Genomic DNA, 19,888 nt, shown 5'->3' with positions numbered 1-19,888 from the left:
AAAGAGCGGTGCGGGCAGTTTTACACTTCAACCCTTATACTTAGTCTAAAACTCTTCAAATGAACCCCAATTTGGATCGCGATTAAGGCCTTGTGTCGCTAGACTGGAGCTTCCAGATTCACTTCAGATCTCGAGACTATAGGATAAGATACTATAATTTAAATATTTATTATCTTCGGTGTACTACAATCTCAGTTTCATAAATAGCTGGAATACTAAGTCCCAAACTAGGTTCCTTATTTGTCCAGATCGAGGACAAACTGAAGACTCCCGGTTACATAAGTATATAGTGTCTTTCTATCGGAAACTATTTGGTTTCAATGAAGAACCTCATATTCATCTTAAAGAGGGTTTTTAGTGCTAATCAGCAGCTACCTCTACAGGACCGAAAAGACTGGATCAAGGAGATCTCGGAGGTTTTCAATATAAAAATTGTCTCTGCGTCGGTCCCTAACGGGTTTAGGTATCTTTTTTCAAATATTTTTGGGATATTCTTAAAGATGATTTTATGGATTTGATGAAAGATTTTCACAATGGAGCTCTTAATTTGAAGAGGCTAAACTATGGTGTTATAACTCTCCTTCTAAAAGTTCGGGATCCAGTGTCTATCAAACAGTACATGCCTATATGTCTGTTGAATATGGATTACAAGATCTTCACCAAGATAAAGACTGAGAGAATCACACCTTTGCTCTCTCACCTGATCAGCCACCAGTAGATTGCTTTTATTAAAGAGAGGAATATCCTAGAGGGGGTTATGATACTACATAAGATGTTGCGTGAATTGAAACAAAGTAAGACTAAAGAGGTCATCCTAAAGATTGATTTTGAGAAGGCATACGATAAAGTTAGATGGAATTTCCTTCATGAAGTCCTTGTGAGAAAAGGTTTCCCTGACACTTGGATAAAATAGGTGATGCAATCTGTCTAATGTGGACAGGTGTGCATTAACATCAATTGGCAAAGGAATCCATACTTCAAAACTTACCAAGGACTTAGGCAGAATGACCCTTTGTCTCCAACTCTTTTCAATTTGGTAGCTGATGTCCTGGGAGACCTGATGGTGAAGGTTGTAGAGAAAGGTTTAGTTAATGGAGTTTTGACTCATCTGATACTAAGGGGGTGTCTTGTGTTCAATATGCAGATGATACTATTTTGATGATTGATGGATTAGATCATTCCATTCTTAATCTGAAAATTCTTCTTTATTGCTTTGTGTGGATGTCAGGGCTAAAGATCAACTTCCATAAGAGTGAGATCTTCGCTTTTGGCTTTGACAGTGCCAATAAAGAGAGGATGGCCAATATGTTAAACAGCAAATTGGGGGCACTCCCTTTGAATTATTTGGGGATTCTCATCTCAGATTAGCATCTAGGGGTTAAGATGTTCGAGCCTGTTAGTACGAAAATGTATAAGAGACTCTCTCTTTGGAAAAGGAAGAACATGTCTTCGGGGGCAGGGGGGAGACTTACCTTGACCAATTCACGTCTGAGCAGCCTTCCCACTTCCACTATGAAGTTTTACCATCTGCATGCAGGGGTGAACAGAAAGATGGATTCTATTAGAGCTAATTTCTTCTGGCAAGGGGCTGATGATAAATTTAAATACCATATGCTGAAATAGGATGCAGTGTGTAGACCAAAAGAATATGGTGCTTTGGGCATTACAAATACCATGAAGATGAATGAGTGCTTGCTGATTAATTGGGTCTGAAAAATAGTGAAGAATAGCCAGGAGGCATGATGTCAAATCCCGAGGGCTAAATATATGCCTGATGGCTTATTCTTCAGATCAAAGAGAAGGGGGGCTTCTCAATTCTGGCAGAGGCTTCATAAGGTCAAGCATCTTTTCCAATAGGGGGCCAGATACAAAGTGAATGGAGGGGATAAGATTGTATTTTGGAAGGATGTGTGGCTAGGGAACACCCCACATAAGGTCCAATATCTAGAGTTTTTTGACCTCTATGATGACCCAGATACTATGGTTGAGGATTGTTACACTAATGGCAGCTGGGCCTTAACTTTTAGAAGAACCCTAAACCAAATAGAAAATGGCAAGTTGCAGGTACTCTACACACAGTTACAAGAAATCCATCTATGATGAGAGGATGAAGTGATATGGGCCTTAGATAAGTCTGAAAATTATACCACCAGATCTCTATACAAGTTTCTTATCTTTGGGGGGTCACCATTAAGGAGGTTTGCATGGTCTGGGATAGCAAACTGCCTCTCAAAATAAAAATCTTTCTATGGCAAGCTACAAACAACAAACTGCAATCTGCAGCTACTTTGAAGAAGAGGGGTTGGAAGGGCAGTGAGAATTGTTGTTTATGTGGCAAATTAGAAACATCTGATCATATCTTGTCTAGATGCCACATAGCTTATTTTGGATGGTGATGTTTGGTTGAATGTTTTGGTTGGAAGGAACAACCTAAATCTATGGGCGATATGTTTCATAATTGGATTAATCTGACTTTTAAAAATTCGTACAATTTGGGTTTGTTTATGATTGCAGGTTTTGAGTGGGCTGTTTAGAGGGCATGCAATAAAATGACGATTGAAAAAAATTCCCTGCTTCTTCGATTGATATTATGTTTTCTAGGATTTCATACTTGTAGAAGTGAAGACTCTTCTCAAAACTGATGAAAAGATGAACATGGAGGCAACGATGTCGAGAATGGTGTAGTGGATCAAATCCTTTGAAGTCAGCTCCGTGTGCGCGTCTGATATGTTGGAGATCTAGCCCATGGCGTTGTGTTGTTTTTGGTTGGCGCCAACCGAGCTCAAGGGTGAATGTTTGCTGTGGAAAATGATATCACCTAGATGTTTTGAAGCTTTGTGCTGTAGTCTCTAATCTGTCAGCTGGTCCTCCCAGCTTTATTTTTGTTTCGTTTTCGGTTTGGTTCTGTATGGTTCTTCAAACTTTTTATTGATTTTCAATAAAAATCGAGTAATCTTCCATAGAAAAAGATCGAGGATAAGCTAGAGCTGCCGGTGTGTTTTAGCAAATAGCCCCTTTGAAGACTTGGTATTACACTTGTTTTCAGTCCAGTCACTTCTTCCTCGAGTCGCTCGCCCGAGGCCGCCGCCGCCGCCTTGCTCCATGCCCGCCCACCGTCCGCATAGCACCTTCGCGCTTAGCTCCGCCTCGCGTATGGCGGTGAGCACGCAGCTGGCATTTGTTCTTCACGAGGCGAGAGGCCAGCTACGCGCGATCGCCCCGTCCCACGCCAATCAACAGGCAACCGACCACCAAAGATTCGAATTTGACATTTTGACGCACTCGCAGTGTTCTTTGTGTCTTTCTTTCAGGTAATTATCACACAAAATTAGCCAAGAATAATCTTCAAATTTAATGTTAGAAAGCGTAGACTCGTATCATGCAATGCGAGATTCAGAATTCAGAGCACACCAGGTTGTTCAGATTTCATAGCATGAAGATCTCATCAACCCCAGATTTTGAGTGTCTCAGCTGAAACAACATCAATGCAGTATTTGGGGGCCTCTAGGGCGCATTCAGGCGTCCATTGCACTACATCTCCAGAATGGCAGAGTTGAACTGCTTTGTTGTAGTCAGATTAATTTTGTTGCTTTTTACGAGCTTGTTGATAGTGCCAGGCGAAAATTATACAGATCACCAACTAAGTTAAACACAAAGTGCATTGATCAGTGACTGATACTGCAGGTAATCATTGCTGCACATGAAGCAGAAGCAGGTGCTGCCCTCACAACCTCGATGTCAATTCCTTCTGGGACAAGAAGATCTCAGAGATTCTCCCTTCAAAAAAAAAAAAAAGATCTCAGAGTTAATCAGACATGGCATCGCTTAAACTAATCTCTCTGCTCGTCAAGTGTCAAGCAGCAGTGATTACGATTTGCAAGCACAACGACTAGTCGTGTAGTCACTTTTGTCAGCACCACGTGCCCCAGTGGCTGACTTTTATCATAGATTCATAGCCTCATGTGTGCGCTGACCAAAGCTGATACGGTGAACATTCCCGGAACGGGTTTGAGGTCACTGATCATACTGATTTTCTGGGAGATTTGGAAGGAACGAAATGCCAGGATTTTCAACGGCGCTTATCGAACCGCACTCGCAATGGCTCACAAAATCATATAGCCATAGGAGGCGGTCTTTTGGGACCTCGCAGGAGCACGGCGCCTGGGGCGTCTAATTAAATTAGGTGAGAATAGGCCTTCAATACTTTTGGCTACGACCTTCCTTTTGTTTTGTAAATACTTTCCATCATCGGTGGGGTGCTTCTTCTTATTAATATAAACAACAGCTCTCATGCCTTCAGGTTCCCAAAAAAAAACAAAAACAAAAGTGGGTTCAGACTTTGAAATCCTTCTTTTCTTCAAGCTTCAGAAAAAGATGGTGAGATTTATGTCACAGAGCAATTCAGGGAATGCATTGCATTCTGATTGGAGGGGGAAAATGTAGATTACCAACCAACTACTTTTTTTCTTAGACCAAAAAGAAAAGAGTACTTGGTGCATTTCACAAAATGGCGAGCAGCATCAGTCTGTTTTTTTTTTGTAGCAGCTATAATATTCTACTGTAATAGCCAGGCATCAACGTTGATAACTTAATGCTTTTTTTATCATAGCCTCATATTTTTTTTTTGTAGCAGCTATAATTTTTCATAGCACTGAAGAGGTATATGGACAAAGCAATGGCCTCTTTTGGAACACTGGAATTTTGCAGAAGTTTCACTGCAAAACATTTGATTCTCAAAGAAATCGAGAGAAAAATTCAGTGTTCCAAACTGGGTCTAAAGTGGAACCAAATCAATGTATCGAAACAACCAAAGAGATGGAACATGCATCAAGGTATCTACGAGTATATCTTTGACATTCACATACCGACGGTGTGCAGCACGGCGGGGTTGACTGCGGTGGTGGCGCCGTCGACGACGAGGTTGTGACCGCTGACGAACGCAGCCTGGTCGGACGCCAGGAACAGCGCCGCCTCCGCCACGTCCTCCGCCCGCAGCACCTTCCCGCGCAGCACGCTGTGCGGCACGGTCATGGCCTCCAGCTCCTCGGGCCCCACGCCCATGAGCGCGCAGCTCATGGGCGTCGCCACGCCGCCGGGGGACACGCAGTTGACGCGCACGCCGTGCCGCCCGAGCTCCCCCGCCGCAGCGCGCACCAGGCCCAGCAGCGCGTGCTTGGACGCCGTGTACGACGCCGGGCCGAACCCGCCCTGGAGCGACGCCACGCTCGCCGTGCACACGATGGCGCCGCGGGTGCCGCGGGACACCATGGCGCGCGCCGCGTGCTTCACGCACGCCGCGGCCCCGCGGAAGTTGACGGCCATCACGCGGTCCAGCTCGCGGAGGTCCATGTCCATCACGGACCACGTCGGGAGCAGCACGCCGGCGTTGCTGAGCATGAAGTCCAGACGCCCGTGCGCGGCCACCACGGCGCCCACCGTCGCCTCCACCTGCGCCTCGTCCGTCACGTCGCACCGCATGTACCAGCACCCGGCCGACGCGGCCACCGCCTCGCCCAGCTCGTCCTGCACGTCCGCGATCACCACAGTGGCGCCGCTCGACGCGAACAGCCGCGCCGCCGCCTCGCCGATGCCGCTCGCGCCGCCGGTGACGATGGCCACCTTGCCGTCCAACCTGTCGTCGACCATCAAAACTCAACCATGTCAACGCACGAGCTGCATGCACGTCGCAACTCGAACTAAAAAATGAAGGCCACCAGCACTAACCTTGGCTTTGACATTGTCGATGCTAACTTCGTTGGCGCATGGTTAGGGATGGACTTTGGATGTGTTTATATAGGGATTCCTTAGTTTTCTTTAAATTTCGTCAACTTGGTTAGTATTTTAATCATAAAGCAACAATTTTTTAAAAGAAACGAGAGGGCATGATTGAGCATTGTTACACTTACAGATTAATACCAAATTAGTTCTTGAATGTTGAAAAAAATGAGCCATAAACTACTTGAATCCATCATGGTTTAGGATTTTGATGGATCAACGGGGAATACGATCGAAGAGGAGATGAATCTGTGGACACGATATGGAAGGAGGAGGAGGAGCAGGTGCATGTGGAGGCCATGGGTGATTGCACCCTTTGAGGCAAACACAGCCATTGCAGTCTTACACGGCTCTGGCCCGGGCACTGCTCAATGCTAGCAATGCACTACTAGTAATCCATACAAGATCAGAATATAATGTTATTTGGTGACTCATGAAATGAAAAAAGAGAGCATCCTGAATATAATGTTATTAGTAGCAATGCACTACTACTAATACATACAAGCTTGCTTTGCTCGAAAAAATAAAATAAAAAGCGAAGGTTGGTGCGCAAAATTTGCAGGAACTTTTGTGCTTGTTATTTTACATCCTGAGTCTGTTCATGTGCCTGTTCAATCGTGGCGACTGAGAGCAAGACAGTTGGGGTCTGGACTGATGGTCGATGCTCTCATCGGATCTCGTGCCATCATGTTAGCTCTGCAAGCTGTTTTTAACTCCATTTGCTTTCGCTGTTTCAGGTCAAGAGCAGCAGCAACTTAACCAATCAATTGCTCTGACTCTCTTCCTGCCTTGATCTCGGCAGGCAGAAGGCAGTTGCCTCTCTTGCGGTCAAAGCACATAACTTATTCTCACTCAGTTTTTAGGCTGGCGAAATGGTGAAAGTGTTACTCTGAATTGGAGCATTTCTTTCTCCGTTTTCTAGTGGTCTCATGATTAAGCTGCTTAGTGCTTGTTGATACTGTTATTGAATAATTGAATTTTTTTTGCAAATAATCTAGCTGTTTAGCGCTAGCTGATTCTTGTTTAGTTTTAGAAAGTAGGGTGGTGACTGCTTACTGTTGGTGCGGGTGCTCTCTGACACTCAAGATTTGAAAGAGAGGCAAAAATGGAATTGATTCTGACTTTACAACCAAAAGCATCATTCCAGTTGAGTTTGTTTGTAATCCGCAGCGGCCAGCCAGAGCTGACTGCTATATCGATGCGTTCAAACGACGGTGTACTTGCATTGCGTTGCTGCAGTTGACCTTAACTGAAGAGACAGAGGGCGGGGGGTGGGGGGGGGGGTGGGGGTGGGGGGTGAGAGAGAGAGTAAAGAATCCTATGAGCAGAAACATGACACTCCAGCTTGGCTTGCTCCTCATCCTAAGATCATCTCTAACGGTTTTCCTTCAGGGGCTAAAATCTCTTCACGACGAGATTTTTGTTCCCTTCAGCGCTCCAACGGTTTCCCTTCACGGTTCCCGTCACGACGAGATTCTCAGAGTCATTCCCTTCAGGACGGGATTCTCTCTCCATTCCCTTCGCGATTCTCCTCGAGGGGAAGCTGTTGGAGATGAGAGGAAATAAAAAGAATGAGAACAGGGAAGGGAATCGAGAAGGGAACGAAATGAAGGGAATATGGTTGTAGATGGTTAAGTACTGCATTTCTTCTTTCTCCCCTCTCCCTTTTGAGTTTTGGCCAGCCATTAATCTACCATTTCTTTTGCTACTGCTCAATCATTGTGCATCAGTTAGGTAAATAATCATGATCCACCTCTCTTGTGACCACCAGACTTCAGTTATATGCTTTCTGAACCTGAGTGAGGTATTCTGAAGTTTGAGCATGCACTCCCATGGCTGAATCAGTGGAGCTACTAGCTTCACGATTCTAATCACTCATGGATACTTTAGTTTTTCTAGATATTAGGTTAAAAATACACGCAGGAGCAGTTTGTCCAGCAGATTACCCTTAGTTTTTTCTGGATAATTGGTTAAAAATCTCGGCTTCTGCATCTGGAGGTGCACACGGCCTGAGCACATTAGTCTTAGTGCATTGCAATCAAGTCTTATGCGTCTAGCTATGTGTGGCCATACTAGCAAATGTAGCTTACGGATCTGGCTAGGTGTCCGAATGGTAAGAACATGTGCAATATCTTTTGTACACATCTTATATTTACTAATTGAAGGTTTCTTCTCGTGCCTCCACGTTAATTCTAAGAAAATTCTAAAAATTCTCATAAAAAAGCAAAACATCCGACCGTCGAATTAATTGGTCGACTAACTATAATCATAAATCAACAACCAGACGAAACAACATAGAAGATTAAAAAACAAATCATAGAGTCCAGCCCTAAGATTACTTCTTACCTTATCTTTCCTTCCCTTTTTTTTTATTATAGATACTATTTGTCCAACAAGTTATGTTAGCAAACTCCAACTTAGTTACGTTAGCAATCAACACATTTTTCCAAATCAATTATAATCAAATATTACACAATTAAAATAACAGAACACAAACATATTACGGATTATCACACAAAATAATATCAAAGAATTTATAATGTATTTCAAAAAAAATAATATGAGATACGGTGACGACATTAAAAATAATAATAATTTCAAAAAATCAAGAAACAAATAAAAATCAATTTGCATAACACATAAAATGAAAATTATAAATTAGATCTATTCACAAATAATAAACATGATTCCAATATTATGAAAAAAATTACATTTATATTTTACATTCTAATATTTAAATATAAATAGTTGGTGTATCTTAGCATATAACTATTGTTAATACAAATATCTACAATTCAGCCGTAAGCTAAATTTCTAGCCTGTGCAGTCGTACGGGTTGATGTGCTAGTGGTTCAAATCAAAAGCATAGATAATTAAGGGGAAATATAACTCCACGTGCCCTTATGAACTTATAATATATCTCGTCTGTCAATTCCTCCTATCTAATATTTATCTATTTGATTTTTCCACCTTCTCAAATGCATAAAAATCCAGTTTAAAAAAATCTCAGTACTAACCTGCACATATTGACCATAATATTGCTTCAAATTTATGCATATTGCTACGCCTATAGTGAGCGGTGCACCGAGCTATTTTCATTCTAACTTCGCCTCTGGTTCCAGTCTGCTGGTGGTAATGGTGATTTATTCATCTCGTGAAAAAAAGAAAAGAAAAGAAAAAAAAAAGGAAAAATAAGATCCAGGGCCCGAAAGTCAGAAGTCAGCCAGGAGCTGCTACTTCTGTTTCCACTTTTCAGTGTAGAGTGTAGGCTACTTCATGCAGTTTCTCCGATGACAAGGAAAAAACGTGATGGAAATTTCGAAATCCAACAACACAGGTTCAAGATTTAGAAACTTAATATTTTTCTAATTCGCACTCGCAACAAAATTGGGCATGGCTGCAAAGGAGATTTTCGGAAAAAGGAATGAATACCCATATATGCCCCCTCATTCTGTTAAATGTGTGCAGTGGCCACGTTCAAGCTGTCAATCTAAGTTTAATTAGGAATATTATAATATATCAACATGTCACGTTTAGAGTTTATTTTTACAATATTTGTATTGTAATGATCCTTTCTTTATTTATAGTCAAGCTATCTGACGTATGAGAGATCTCATATGATCCAGTTATGACAAGCTTAGTTAGATAACCACCCGTATGGCAAGCAAGTCATGATCCAATGCAAAAAACATGGGATTTTCATAACACTCCTGTACGACACGTATTAATTCATGTAAAACTCGTGTGAAGTTTCTGCATACAACAAGTCTAAGTAGGGGTACGACTTGGTGTTGGAAGAAATATTCATACATTATAAAATCAAAGCAAAACAAAAAATGGGGAGAAACTAGGTTGTTTTAATTTTAAAAGTATTTTTCTAGAAAATATAAAGAATAAACTTCCTCACATATTTCCAAGTCAGCTCTTTTTGCAATGCCGCTAGACCTGGGCTACGTGACAACATTATCGTGTGGGGACAAAGTTGTCCGTGGCAAGGATTTGGCCACGTCACCGGCAACATACCTAGTATGGACAAAAGTTTTATTTTTTAAAAAATACAGGAGATTTATTTTTAAAATCTTTTTAGAAAAAAGTTTTGAAAAATAAAAAACGAGAAATTACTGAAGAGAGAGCAGTAAAGGAGTAGAGGGGCAGGCAGAAACCCAACCGGAGCGTGGCTGCGAGCGAGCAGTCTCGTCTCACGCCTTCAGAGTCCAAACCCTAGCCTCCCACCCTCCGCCGATCCTCCGCCGCCGCTCCCCACGTCGCCCCTAGTGGGATGGAGATCCGCCCGGGCGCGGATTGATCTCTTCCCGTGTTGGTAAGTACGCCCTAGCTTTTTTTGGATGGGATTCCCCTGTTCTAAGAGTTCGTTGGCTGCGTGGCGAGACCCTAGAATCCAATGCAATCCATCCATGGTTCGATTCGATTAGGCTTATCTTCTTCGTCCGCGCTGGACCGATCGGTATTAGTTGACACAACAATAGGGAGTAATGGCACCCAAGGTGCGGGTGTAGTTTATTTTCAAAGAATTTTGTGCCCCAGCGTTCGCCCCTTGCAGCACCGATGCCCTGTTGGTTTTGGCGATGCACACTAGTTGACAACTGCTCTACTCGAGCTCCGTAACAGTAGGGAAGCTGAACTTAACTCAAACTTAGTTCTTGTAAGCGATAAGTCTTCCATGAGTTGAATATGTGCTGCATTGTAGGAGCATACTTACCTGACTTATCTGGGGATTAGGATTCCAACTCCCTGAATGGAAACACTGCTAGCTGAGGATTTATTGAAATTCTGGATCCAGCCAGATTTTGGTAAAGTGGTATATAGTCATCTCTATATGGGACCATTCACATCGATGGACAACATCATGCGGGTATCAATACCAGCTCTTAAGAGAAAAGAGGAGGAAGGGGATAAATGGAGGTGGGGAAGAGCTCTTAATGGCAGGATGGCATGGGAGTATGCGGGATCGACATCGGCTGGTGATATTCGGCGGCTAAGGTTGACTGGACCTCACCCAAGTGGCCGCCTAGCCTTACTGCCTAGGCTGTAATTGCGGCGGCCGGCCACCGCCTAGCGCCTAGGCGCCACCTAGGCTGATTATTTTAAACACCGGGGGTAGTGACAACACGCATGCACGCAGAATTGTTCACACCCCGATAAATTGGCCAGCGATGTTGATACTTCATTCAATGTCCAAACAGACAAAACAGCGGTTTCTTTCTGATCATTAACCTTAGCAAGTATTTTTTTTTGGATCAAGCTAGTCGCTACTTACGTTCATAGAGTATCTTGAACATGTACAGCCTAATTGTTTTATTTTCGCACATGGAGTAGTTATTGAGAACACATGGGACAGTGTTGCTAGCCTTCTGGTTGCTAAATGTTTCTTTAACTCCCTAACATCTATGGATTGATCAACAAGAAACTGCTTTAGTCCCACACATGTATAAAAGAAGATAGTCGCTCTTTTCTTCTGTTACCACCAGCTTATATCAAATTTGAAGTTAAAAATTTCAAATACTAAACCTTACAAGATTTCGCTATTTTTTTGCCCACCAGCAGGGAGCTGTTTGGTAACATATTTATGGAACCCGTGGCTTGTTTTTTGTCCTAACTTACCATAAGAAGTTTGCAGTGTTCTGTATCTAACAGATAGATTATGAAACCCATTGTTTCTCAGTATCATAAAAAATAGTCATGCATGCGAATGTGAGCATATTTTCTGTTGAAGTATATATTTTCTCTTCTTATTATTCCTTTCATTGGTAGTGTTTTCATATCTATCTTTGTGGTATGTAAGTATGTTTTGTGTACCCGTAGGTACTGATTTTACTCAAGGGGGATGGAAATATGTATTTATCCTTGTTTGTTCTGTGAAAGCTATATCAACACCTAAGCTGTCAGTATACCTTGTTTTGAGTGAAATCATGGCTCGGAGAGGAAATCAAAACAAAAGTGGTCCCAATCAGGCTTCACCTAACTGGCAAAATACAGCTGATGGTGATGTGCTAAGTACCCCCAAAAGGGGCGCAGCGGATAGTGAAAATCCGAGTTCACATGTTCAAGGAAGACCAAAGGGTTCTGAAGGAAGCAGCGACAAGAAAGCAAGAAGCAGCAAAAAGAATAGCATCTCTTCCTCAGGAAAATCAGATGACCGAGTTTCGTATAAACAGCAACAAATGGATACCAGCTGCGATATAAGCAGTTCAGAAGAAAATGATCTGCCATCAAGAACTACTAAAAACAGAAGTGGTAGCAAGAAATCTTCAAGGCGTGGCTTTGGTAAAAAAAATTTGATAGAACAAACTTCATTGCCTAGATTGGCAGAAAATGTTTTGGAGAAGACCAGGTGCATGGCTTGCATGGCTGCATCCATTTTTAGAGCTTCCATGATGTATGTAGTGGAAGAAAGCAAAAGATTCATCGACAGAAAAAGGCCAACAATCAACACTCTTATGGCTATTGTAAACAAAGGGCATGCCTATGCCTTCAGTAAATTTGAGTATGTTTATCCTATAGCTCGAGCCTGGATGCTTAATGCTGGAAGGTTGATGTTGCTTGCGTTGGCGGTTTGGTTAGACTGCAACGTGAGGGGCTTTGATTCTTTGCTACGACTGGGGACAAATTCCCTCCTTGCAATACTTTGGTGCAGCATGCTATCGATTTTTGCAATGATTGGGATAAAGAAAATGCTCATATTCGTGGTATGGTTCAGCTATTCCTTTTGTCTTTTCTGCTAAAATTATTGACAATGTAAATGTGTATGGGCTTAGTATATGATATTTCTCAAAGATGTTGCACAATGCAGCCAAGCAGAAATTATATTGCAATCTCCATGATAACCTTGTTCATGTTCTATAATTCAATTTTTTCACCACAGACAAAAATAACAATGATTAGGCCATACAGCAAGGTTATGAACCTCAACAGTGAAAGGGCTGTCTTGCTTGTGCGCTAATCTGTCCAATGTGCATGCATATATGAGATGGTTATCTTATGTTTGTTCCTGTTCAATGTGAAATTGTAGATAGTGGCATCTTGCTAGCTAGATCATTGGACCAAGAGACCTGGTTCTTGTTGCAATACTTGCACAAGTGATATTCTTTCCTATTGCAAATGATATATTTCCTGTGACTTATGAAAGCTTTTACCCATGCAGTTCCATTCATTTGCCCACACAGTTTTGTGATTTCTATCGTATTGCAATATGTGCTTGCTATATATGGACATATGATCTTTCTTAGAAGTGTCAACCTGCTCATACTTTACTTTCCATCAACATTTCATTTGCGAGCTTCTTAAGTAGCTGGCTGCAACACAGTACTGCATCTGCAGTAGTGGGAGTCTATATGCATTGTTTTGGTCATTATCCTCGGATCTTTAAAATGAATTTAGTTGCCAAGCAACATATGCCATCTAAAGTCTAAACTCAAATGTACATTACAATGGTCATGTAATCCTGCATTTTATGTGTTCTATTTTATTTTAATCTCAATTCGTACTTTGTTTGCTAATTCTACTGTTTCTCCATTATGATCAGTGTTAATATAATTTGAAATGCTTTGCATAAAGTGGGCACTAAAGTCCGGCATCTGCTAACGCACAGTAATGCTATCTGATTTATCTTTTCATAGCCTCTCATGATAGTAAATGTAGCTTCAGTAAAAGTTTGTCTTGAATGACCAATATGTTTTTAGTTTATACCATAACATCATATATTAAGTGATCATGGAAGTTAAGTGCTCTTGTCATGGTGTTTTTCTTGTTTGATTTATAAAATTCTATGCTCATTGTCTCATAAATTTTCCGTCTTTGCTACTCTCTTTATCCAGGTGATTGCTGCTTCTGCAGTTGCCTTTATTGGTATAGGTTTTGGTATCCTGCTTATCTCAGTGCTTGCAGCGGTGATTTTGTGGTTTTATGGAAGCTTTTGGACAACAAGTTCTGTAATAATTCTTGGAGGTCAAGTTCCACAACTGATCCATAATTTATTTGGGATAGAGATTTGGGAAAATTGCAAAAACCCATCTGCAACTTTGGGGGTTTGTCAAAAAAAAAAAAAACTACGACTTATTTTTTGTTGGTCTACCCCCTGCAACTCTTATTTGATGACAAATACCCCTTGACACTGTTTGACTGCATGATATAGTGCATGTGTGACTTCCAAAATGATATGGTGGCTTCTAGAATGATTTTCATAGTCTGTAGTACCATTAAATTGGATCCACTACTTTGATTTTACACACTTAAATATGATGAATATTCAAAAGTATGTGAGTATGAAGCCCAAATAATTGGTTTAAATGGTTCCCTAGATGCCAGAAGTAATGCTAGATATCACTATGCCACCCTAGTAACCTAAGGTTGCTGTCTGGCAAATTTGGAAGCAGCGAAATGGCTTTATCTTTCAGAATAAAAGACCAGGCCTCTCTTCTTGGAAGTTAGGCTTCTTGGAAGAGTCACATCTGCAATCTCATAGATTAAGGACTCCTTTAGAGTAGTTTTTTCAAGCTGGCTTGATATTCTCTTTTAGCTCTCCTATTCCCTGTTGCTTTGGATCTTTGGAGATCCTCTGTATAGTTTTCTCTTTGTACAGTGCCTCTTTTTTTTTAATAAAATCCCAACTGTAGGGGCCTCCCCTACTGTTTTCGCTTAAAAAAAAAGGCAGTCATGCATACACCACATTGTGTGGCCAATGGTTATAGGGGGGTATTTGACACCACAGAATAATTGCGGGTGGGAGACTGAAGAAAAAGAAGTTATAGGGAGGGGGGGGGGGGGTTGACGAACCCAGAAGTTGCAGGTGTGTTTCTGCAATTTTCCCTAAAGATGCGGTAATATTGATAATTAAGTTTTGATATCCTTTCTTCCTAAAATGCAGGTGCTTCCTTTTTCTTGAAACGTGAACGATTAGCTCTCCTTGTTACCTGTCTATATTCGATGTATTGTGCAAGAAGCTACGTTGGATGGCTCGGGTTACTTTTGAGCCTCAACCTGTCTTTCTTTTCTAGTGACGTTCTAGTGCAGTTTCTGAAGAACAAAGTAGACAATAAAAAATCCAATGGTTCTTCAAGGAACTCGGAGCGAAGCTCAGGTAGATCAGGCAACATGTTTGAAGAATTCCAGCAAGCATCTGCAGACAGCACCTCACAATCTGGATATCCTCAAGCCTCAGATCGAGGCCCTGGTTATCCTTCAACAAGTGGAGCTGAGAAAGAGTTAACCTCTGAGGATGAAGTGGCTCGTTTACTGAACTGTACTGATCACTATTCAGCATTAGGTTTCCGTCGATATGAAAACATAGATGTATCATCACTCAAGAGAGAATACAAGAAAAAGGTGATGCTATAGATGAACTAAAATTGCATAACCGGTTTACTTCCGTACATGTTGCCTTTTCAGTTTAAAGTTAGTGTTATCTCAAAGCTGTGTTATTAGTCCTTGTTAACGGTGATTTATTGATTTTGCAGGCTATGTTAGTCCATCCTGATAAGAATATGGGCAATGATAAAGCTGCTGATGCATTTAAAAAGCTTCAAAATGCATATGAGGTCCGTGTATATTTCTTGTTAAGACAATTACCGATGCAATTGTGATGCATCTTTATTAAGGTCGTGTATATTCATGAGGTTCCAACTCAATGCACAGGTTCTTCTTGATTCATTGAAGCGGAAGACATATGACGATGAGTTAAGGAGGGAAGAACTCTTGAACTACTTTAGACGGTTTCAGAGTGTTTCCCAGAAGGTCTTGCTAGTTTTCCTTTATCTGGTTGCCATTTATGCTTTGGTAGCCTTTTCCTATATGATTTTTATTTGACTTTGTGGTAGTTCAAGCGTGGATTCCTAAAACTATCCGTAACTGCTGCATCAAATGTTTATGTTGTTCTAAGACATTTCCTATATGCTCTATCTGATTGGTGTGATTTCTTTTCTTTGCTATTTCTCTAATTCTACTAGAATGGAAGAAATGGCAGTTTTCAACATGGGTTTAGCCCTTCTGAAGGTGTTGATGAAGGTCCTTATAGTTTATCAAGAAGAATAGCCTGCAAAAAGTGTGGTGATTTCCACCTTTGGATTTATACAGGAAGAGCTAAATCACAAGCTAGATGGTGCCAGGTGCTTTTTTTTGGGCATATGATATCGGTGCCTTTTTTATTACTATGCTACTGGTAATTGTCTCAAAATAACTATCATGTTTTTTGTATTGCAGGACTGCAAGGAGTTTCATCAAGCTAAAGACGGTGATGGATGGTTTGAACAGTCATTTCAACCCGTTCTATTTGGGATGCTGCACAAGGTAAATGTCAGATTATTCCAACCCTTGATCTCAGTAATTAAACTTTAGCTTTCTTTTCAGGAAACAAAAATGATATGTTTGCGTTGTACCTTTTTTTTGGAGCACTTGTGTTGTATTGTACCCACTGAACATATGACCTAGTCATCACAAATGTGTTGTGACTGACATGATATTGTGTACTGTTTTGCAGCCAGATTTACCTCATGCATATGTTTGCGCGGAAAGCTACATATTTGATGTCACTGAGTGGTTCAACTGTCAGGTGATACAGATTTTCTTTGATGAAATTTCAGATCCGTTCATTAATATTTCTATTAAACATTTGCTTGTTCTGCATGGAAGGGCCATCACTCTTAGTTTGTTAAGTACTTTCATGTTACCAAGTATTGCATATTGGATGCTCATAAGTATGGTCTTCGGTCTTTAAAGGGGCACGGTACCCCTGAAATAACTCATGCATTGCAGTAACTACTAGTGAGACTAGTTACTAAGGTGTTCTTTCTTTGATTCTCCATTTTGGATAAATTTTAGCATTGTGGATATGTAAACAATACACCTATGTTATCTCCACACTAAAGCATGAGTTAATGAGTTCTAAAGAAAGCACTAGAGAGAGCAGCATCGCCACATTTTTAACACTACTGTCGGATCCAAATCCATTGGACATAAATGCACCTAAGGAAACATTTAATAGATCATACTTCTAGAACCTGACATGGATTTCTAAGGAATACTAAAAACATGTGTGGATTTGTTAAAACTAAACAAGAAAGAATGTCTATAACCATGCATACAAGATTAGTTGACTAGGGAACTAGGCTTCAAATCCTTCCTAGCATTTTGGGGAATACAGATTTTCCATACTAAACTACAAGATGAATTTTCCACAATGAAGTGCGGGTAACCCTAGTTGTAGTTAGAATATGAGCAATTGTACATTTTCTCAAATATGAGGTGACTGGCGGAGTTATCCACAATATCATGTGGAGTAGTGGAAAAAAAATCTGGCTCTGCCTTGTTAATAGACAGATAAGTAAGGATACATTGATCTGATATTTTCTGTTAGTATACGGGGACGTAAGGGCTATCTGAATTGATATACGGTTATCTGTGTTCTTCTCCAGGGAATGAGATGCCCAGCAAACACTCACAAGCCGAGCTTTCATGTTAATGCCAGTCTGGCAAAGCAGAGTAGTGGCAAGGGGAGCACCTCGGCGCAGAGGGGTGGTGGGATCCCGAATGACGCAAATATGGATGGAGGAATCAACGAGGAAGAGTTCTTCGAGTGGCTTCAGAATGCTGTGCAGTCTGGCATGTTTGAAACTACATTCCGTGCGCAAAGCGACTCGCCTTCTCCTGGCAGTGGAAGCAACGCGAAGGGTAGCAGTAGCAATAGTAGTAGGAAAAAGAGAAAGGGCAAGAAACAGTGGTAAGTGAAGCAGGTTAGGATTGGCATTCACTCTAGAAAAACACAAAATAAACGTTTTTGAGTAACTAGTTATGCAATACAGCTTCGAAAAGTTGGTCCTCCTGACTCTATGGTTGGTACGCCACTCCCTTCAGAGGGTGGTATCGAAAATCCTGGCTCAACTTGGAAAGCTCACGGTGTTGGTGGATATTACTCTATCGTCCTGACCATTGGAACCTGCTTATGATGACTTGCTACAAACCACATTGAAATGCAAAATACATGTAGACATGTTCAGCTTATGTGTCCATGAATTGCAGGAATTTTAGCATGGGCTACATTACCCCTTAATTTCTCTGGAAAAAAGCTGTGCTGTTTAGCCGAAATGTTACTGGAATCAAAAGCAGCAAATCGGCACAGCAAAATTAGTTTGACGTTGCTGTGGCTCCATGATTAAATTGCTCTGCTTGCTGTCTTTAAATAGGTCAGATATGGAATGCAGGTAGTCGTTGGGATCATAACCATGATGAATTTCCTACAGCAATATCTGGTTGCAACAAGGACACCCGTTGTAGCCATCCCTGCAATGAAGTGTGCATAGTGAGAGCCTATTTGGTAGAGATTCGGTTCTTAGAATTTTTGGAACCGGTATCCTAGTTTTAAGAACCTATAGAGTTGTAGCTGTGAGTATGTTAGAGGTATTTAGACTGAGTTATTTTATTTTTATTTTAAATTAAAAATAAAAATTTAACCTACTTTATTTTAATCTACAAACTCTAAATCTACAACACAGAATAACACAAAGAACCTTTATTTCTTTTTTTATCCTTCTCGCTAAAGCCTTTAATTGCAACTAGCTAGTACAAGTAGTGTTCTTCTTGGCGCCGTGGTCGACGTCGACGAGCCCTTCGTTGCCGGCGAGCATGAGGTACTTATTCCTCCTCGTCAGCCCCGTGCACGTGTACCCCAGCGCCTCCGCGATCCGCCGCTGTACCTCGTTCGCCACTGTGCGCGCCGCCTCCGGGCTATCGCAGGCGCCGGCGCACTCGACGGGGTCCAGGAACTGCACGACGTAGGCCGGCACGGGGTTCATGAGCAAGAACAGGGGTTCCAGCGCCTTCCATCCCCCCGCCGTCGTACCATGCCCACCGCCGAGTGCAGCGCCACGTCGGGGCCGAGCTCGGCGAATAGCGGGCTGAACCGCAGTAGGAACGGCTCGCGGCTGGTGGTGCCCTCGGGGCAGACCACCAGGCCGCCCCCGCCGCCGCTGGGCCCCCACAGTTTCGCCTGCATGGCGGCGCGGTCAGCCGCGCGGTCTCGGGTAAGGCGGAAGGTGAGGATGGGCGACAGGATCTCCGAGAGGCGACTGATGCTGTACGTCGCGGCAGCGAGGTCCGCGCGCCCGGCGGCGGCGGCCATATAGAGCGGTGGTTGCAGGCGAAGAGGTTAGTGGTCGCCGAGGACGAGTTTGTATAAATTAAATTTATATAGATGGATTTTAAATCATCTGTATAAAAAAATTATACAGATAGCTCGTAAATAAAACCGTCTGTACTAAGTAAAATCACATATAGCTTCAAACTTTGAACTGTTTGTGAACTAGAAATAGTATAGACGGCTCGTAGTTTAGAATCGTTTGTACTAACATAAAAAAAAATGGTGTCTTGCCACGGGGAGCTATAGGTTCAGCGCCTATCATGACTGCTTGCGGCGCTTCTTTTTAATTAAAAATTGCATGCTTAATAGTAAGAAGTAAGAACATATCAAGTAGTATAGAACGAACAACAAATCTTGCAAGAAAAAGCATAACCAGAGCATTACAAGATAGTACGGCAAGCTGAAAGTGCATCTAGACCCCTAAGTGAGTTTTAGCTTATTGATGATAAAACGATTAAGGAATTAATGAGTTTATTGAAGCTATGAACAGGTTTTAGGCTCATTGGTGAAGTTATATGATATTGACGTCTCTCAAAAAGAAAGAGAAACGGTTTGTAGTACTTAATAGGATTTAATTTGATTTTATCTTGAAATTGAGTTTAGAAAAGTCGTACTATCAAGACGGATGTAATTGTTAGTTTTGATGGTGTCTCAATGTTCAAAGTAACATCTTAGAACCAATTGTTGAGAGACACATTCACCCACGGACACCGAAAAATAGGCAAAGTGTTATGAGTCCGGAGTCTCCGGTGTTCACCGGATACTCCAGTGCTTGGTGAATTTTGGCTGGAGTCTCCGGCAGAGAGCCTCGGTTACATTTATTTTAAAAAATGGCTGGAGTCTCCGGTGTTCACCAGATACTCCGGTAGATGGAGTTGTCGACCGGAGTCTCCGAGTGAGACTCAGCCAGAGAGTCTCGGTTAGCATTTATTTTAATTGTCCGGAGTCTCCGGTATTCACCGGATA

General features: G+C 41.8%; 3 protein-coding genes across 3 annotated transcripts; 1 reads left to right on the top strand and 2 right to left on the bottom strand.

Moving 5' to 3' along the window:
* Positions 1-3,095: 3,095 nt before the first annotated feature.
* Positions 3,096-5,751, bottom strand: LOC133914058 (short-chain dehydrogenase reductase 3b-like). The gene is made up of 3 exons (XM_062357218.1): positions 5,725-5,751; positions 4,866-5,632; positions 3,096-3,777 (listed from the first exon to the last, which is right to left on the bottom strand). The coding sequence occupies exons 1-3, from the start codon at positions 5,736-5,738 to the stop codon at positions 3,725-3,727; spliced, it is 834 nt and encodes a 277-aa protein (XP_062213202.1). The 5' UTR covers positions 5,739-5,751; the 3' UTR covers positions 3,096-3,724.
* Positions 5,752-9,906: 4,155 nt separating this feature from the next.
* Positions 9,907-17,787, top strand: LOC133915081 (uncharacterized). The gene is made up of 10 exons (XM_062358089.1): positions 9,907-10,096; positions 11,599-12,482; positions 13,611-13,740; positions 14,660-15,117; positions 15,249-15,329; positions 15,427-15,525; positions 15,738-15,896; positions 15,991-16,077; positions 16,268-16,339; positions 17,202-17,787. Exons 2-10 carry the CDS (start codon positions 11,706-11,708, stop codon positions 17,508-17,510), a joined length of 2,172 nt encoding a protein of 723 aa, XP_062214073.1. The 5' UTR covers positions 9,907-10,096; positions 11,599-11,705; the 3' UTR covers positions 17,511-17,787.
* A 551-nt stretch (positions 17,788-18,338) lies between these two features.
* LOC133913993 (probable glycerol-3-phosphate acyltransferase 2) lies at positions 18,339-18,904 on the bottom strand. Its single transcript, XM_062357163.1, has 2 exons — positions 18,626-18,904; positions 18,339-18,548 (listed from the first exon to the last, which is right to left on the bottom strand). Exons 1-2 carry the CDS (start codon positions 18,902-18,904, stop codon positions 18,339-18,341), a joined length of 489 nt encoding a protein of 162 aa, XP_062213147.1.
* Between the last annotated feature and the right edge of the window lie 984 nt (positions 18,905-19,888).

The sequence above is a fragment of the Phragmites australis genome, chromosome 4 (genome assembly GCF_958298935.1).
Source record: "Phragmites australis chromosome 4, lpPhrAust1.1, whole genome shotgun sequence".
Lineage (NCBI taxonomy): Eukaryota > Viridiplantae > Streptophyta > Magnoliopsida > Poales > Poaceae > Phragmites > Phragmites australis.
The sequence above is the reverse complement of the archived record's forward strand: the minus strand, read 5'-3'. Positions and strand labels throughout refer to the sequence as shown.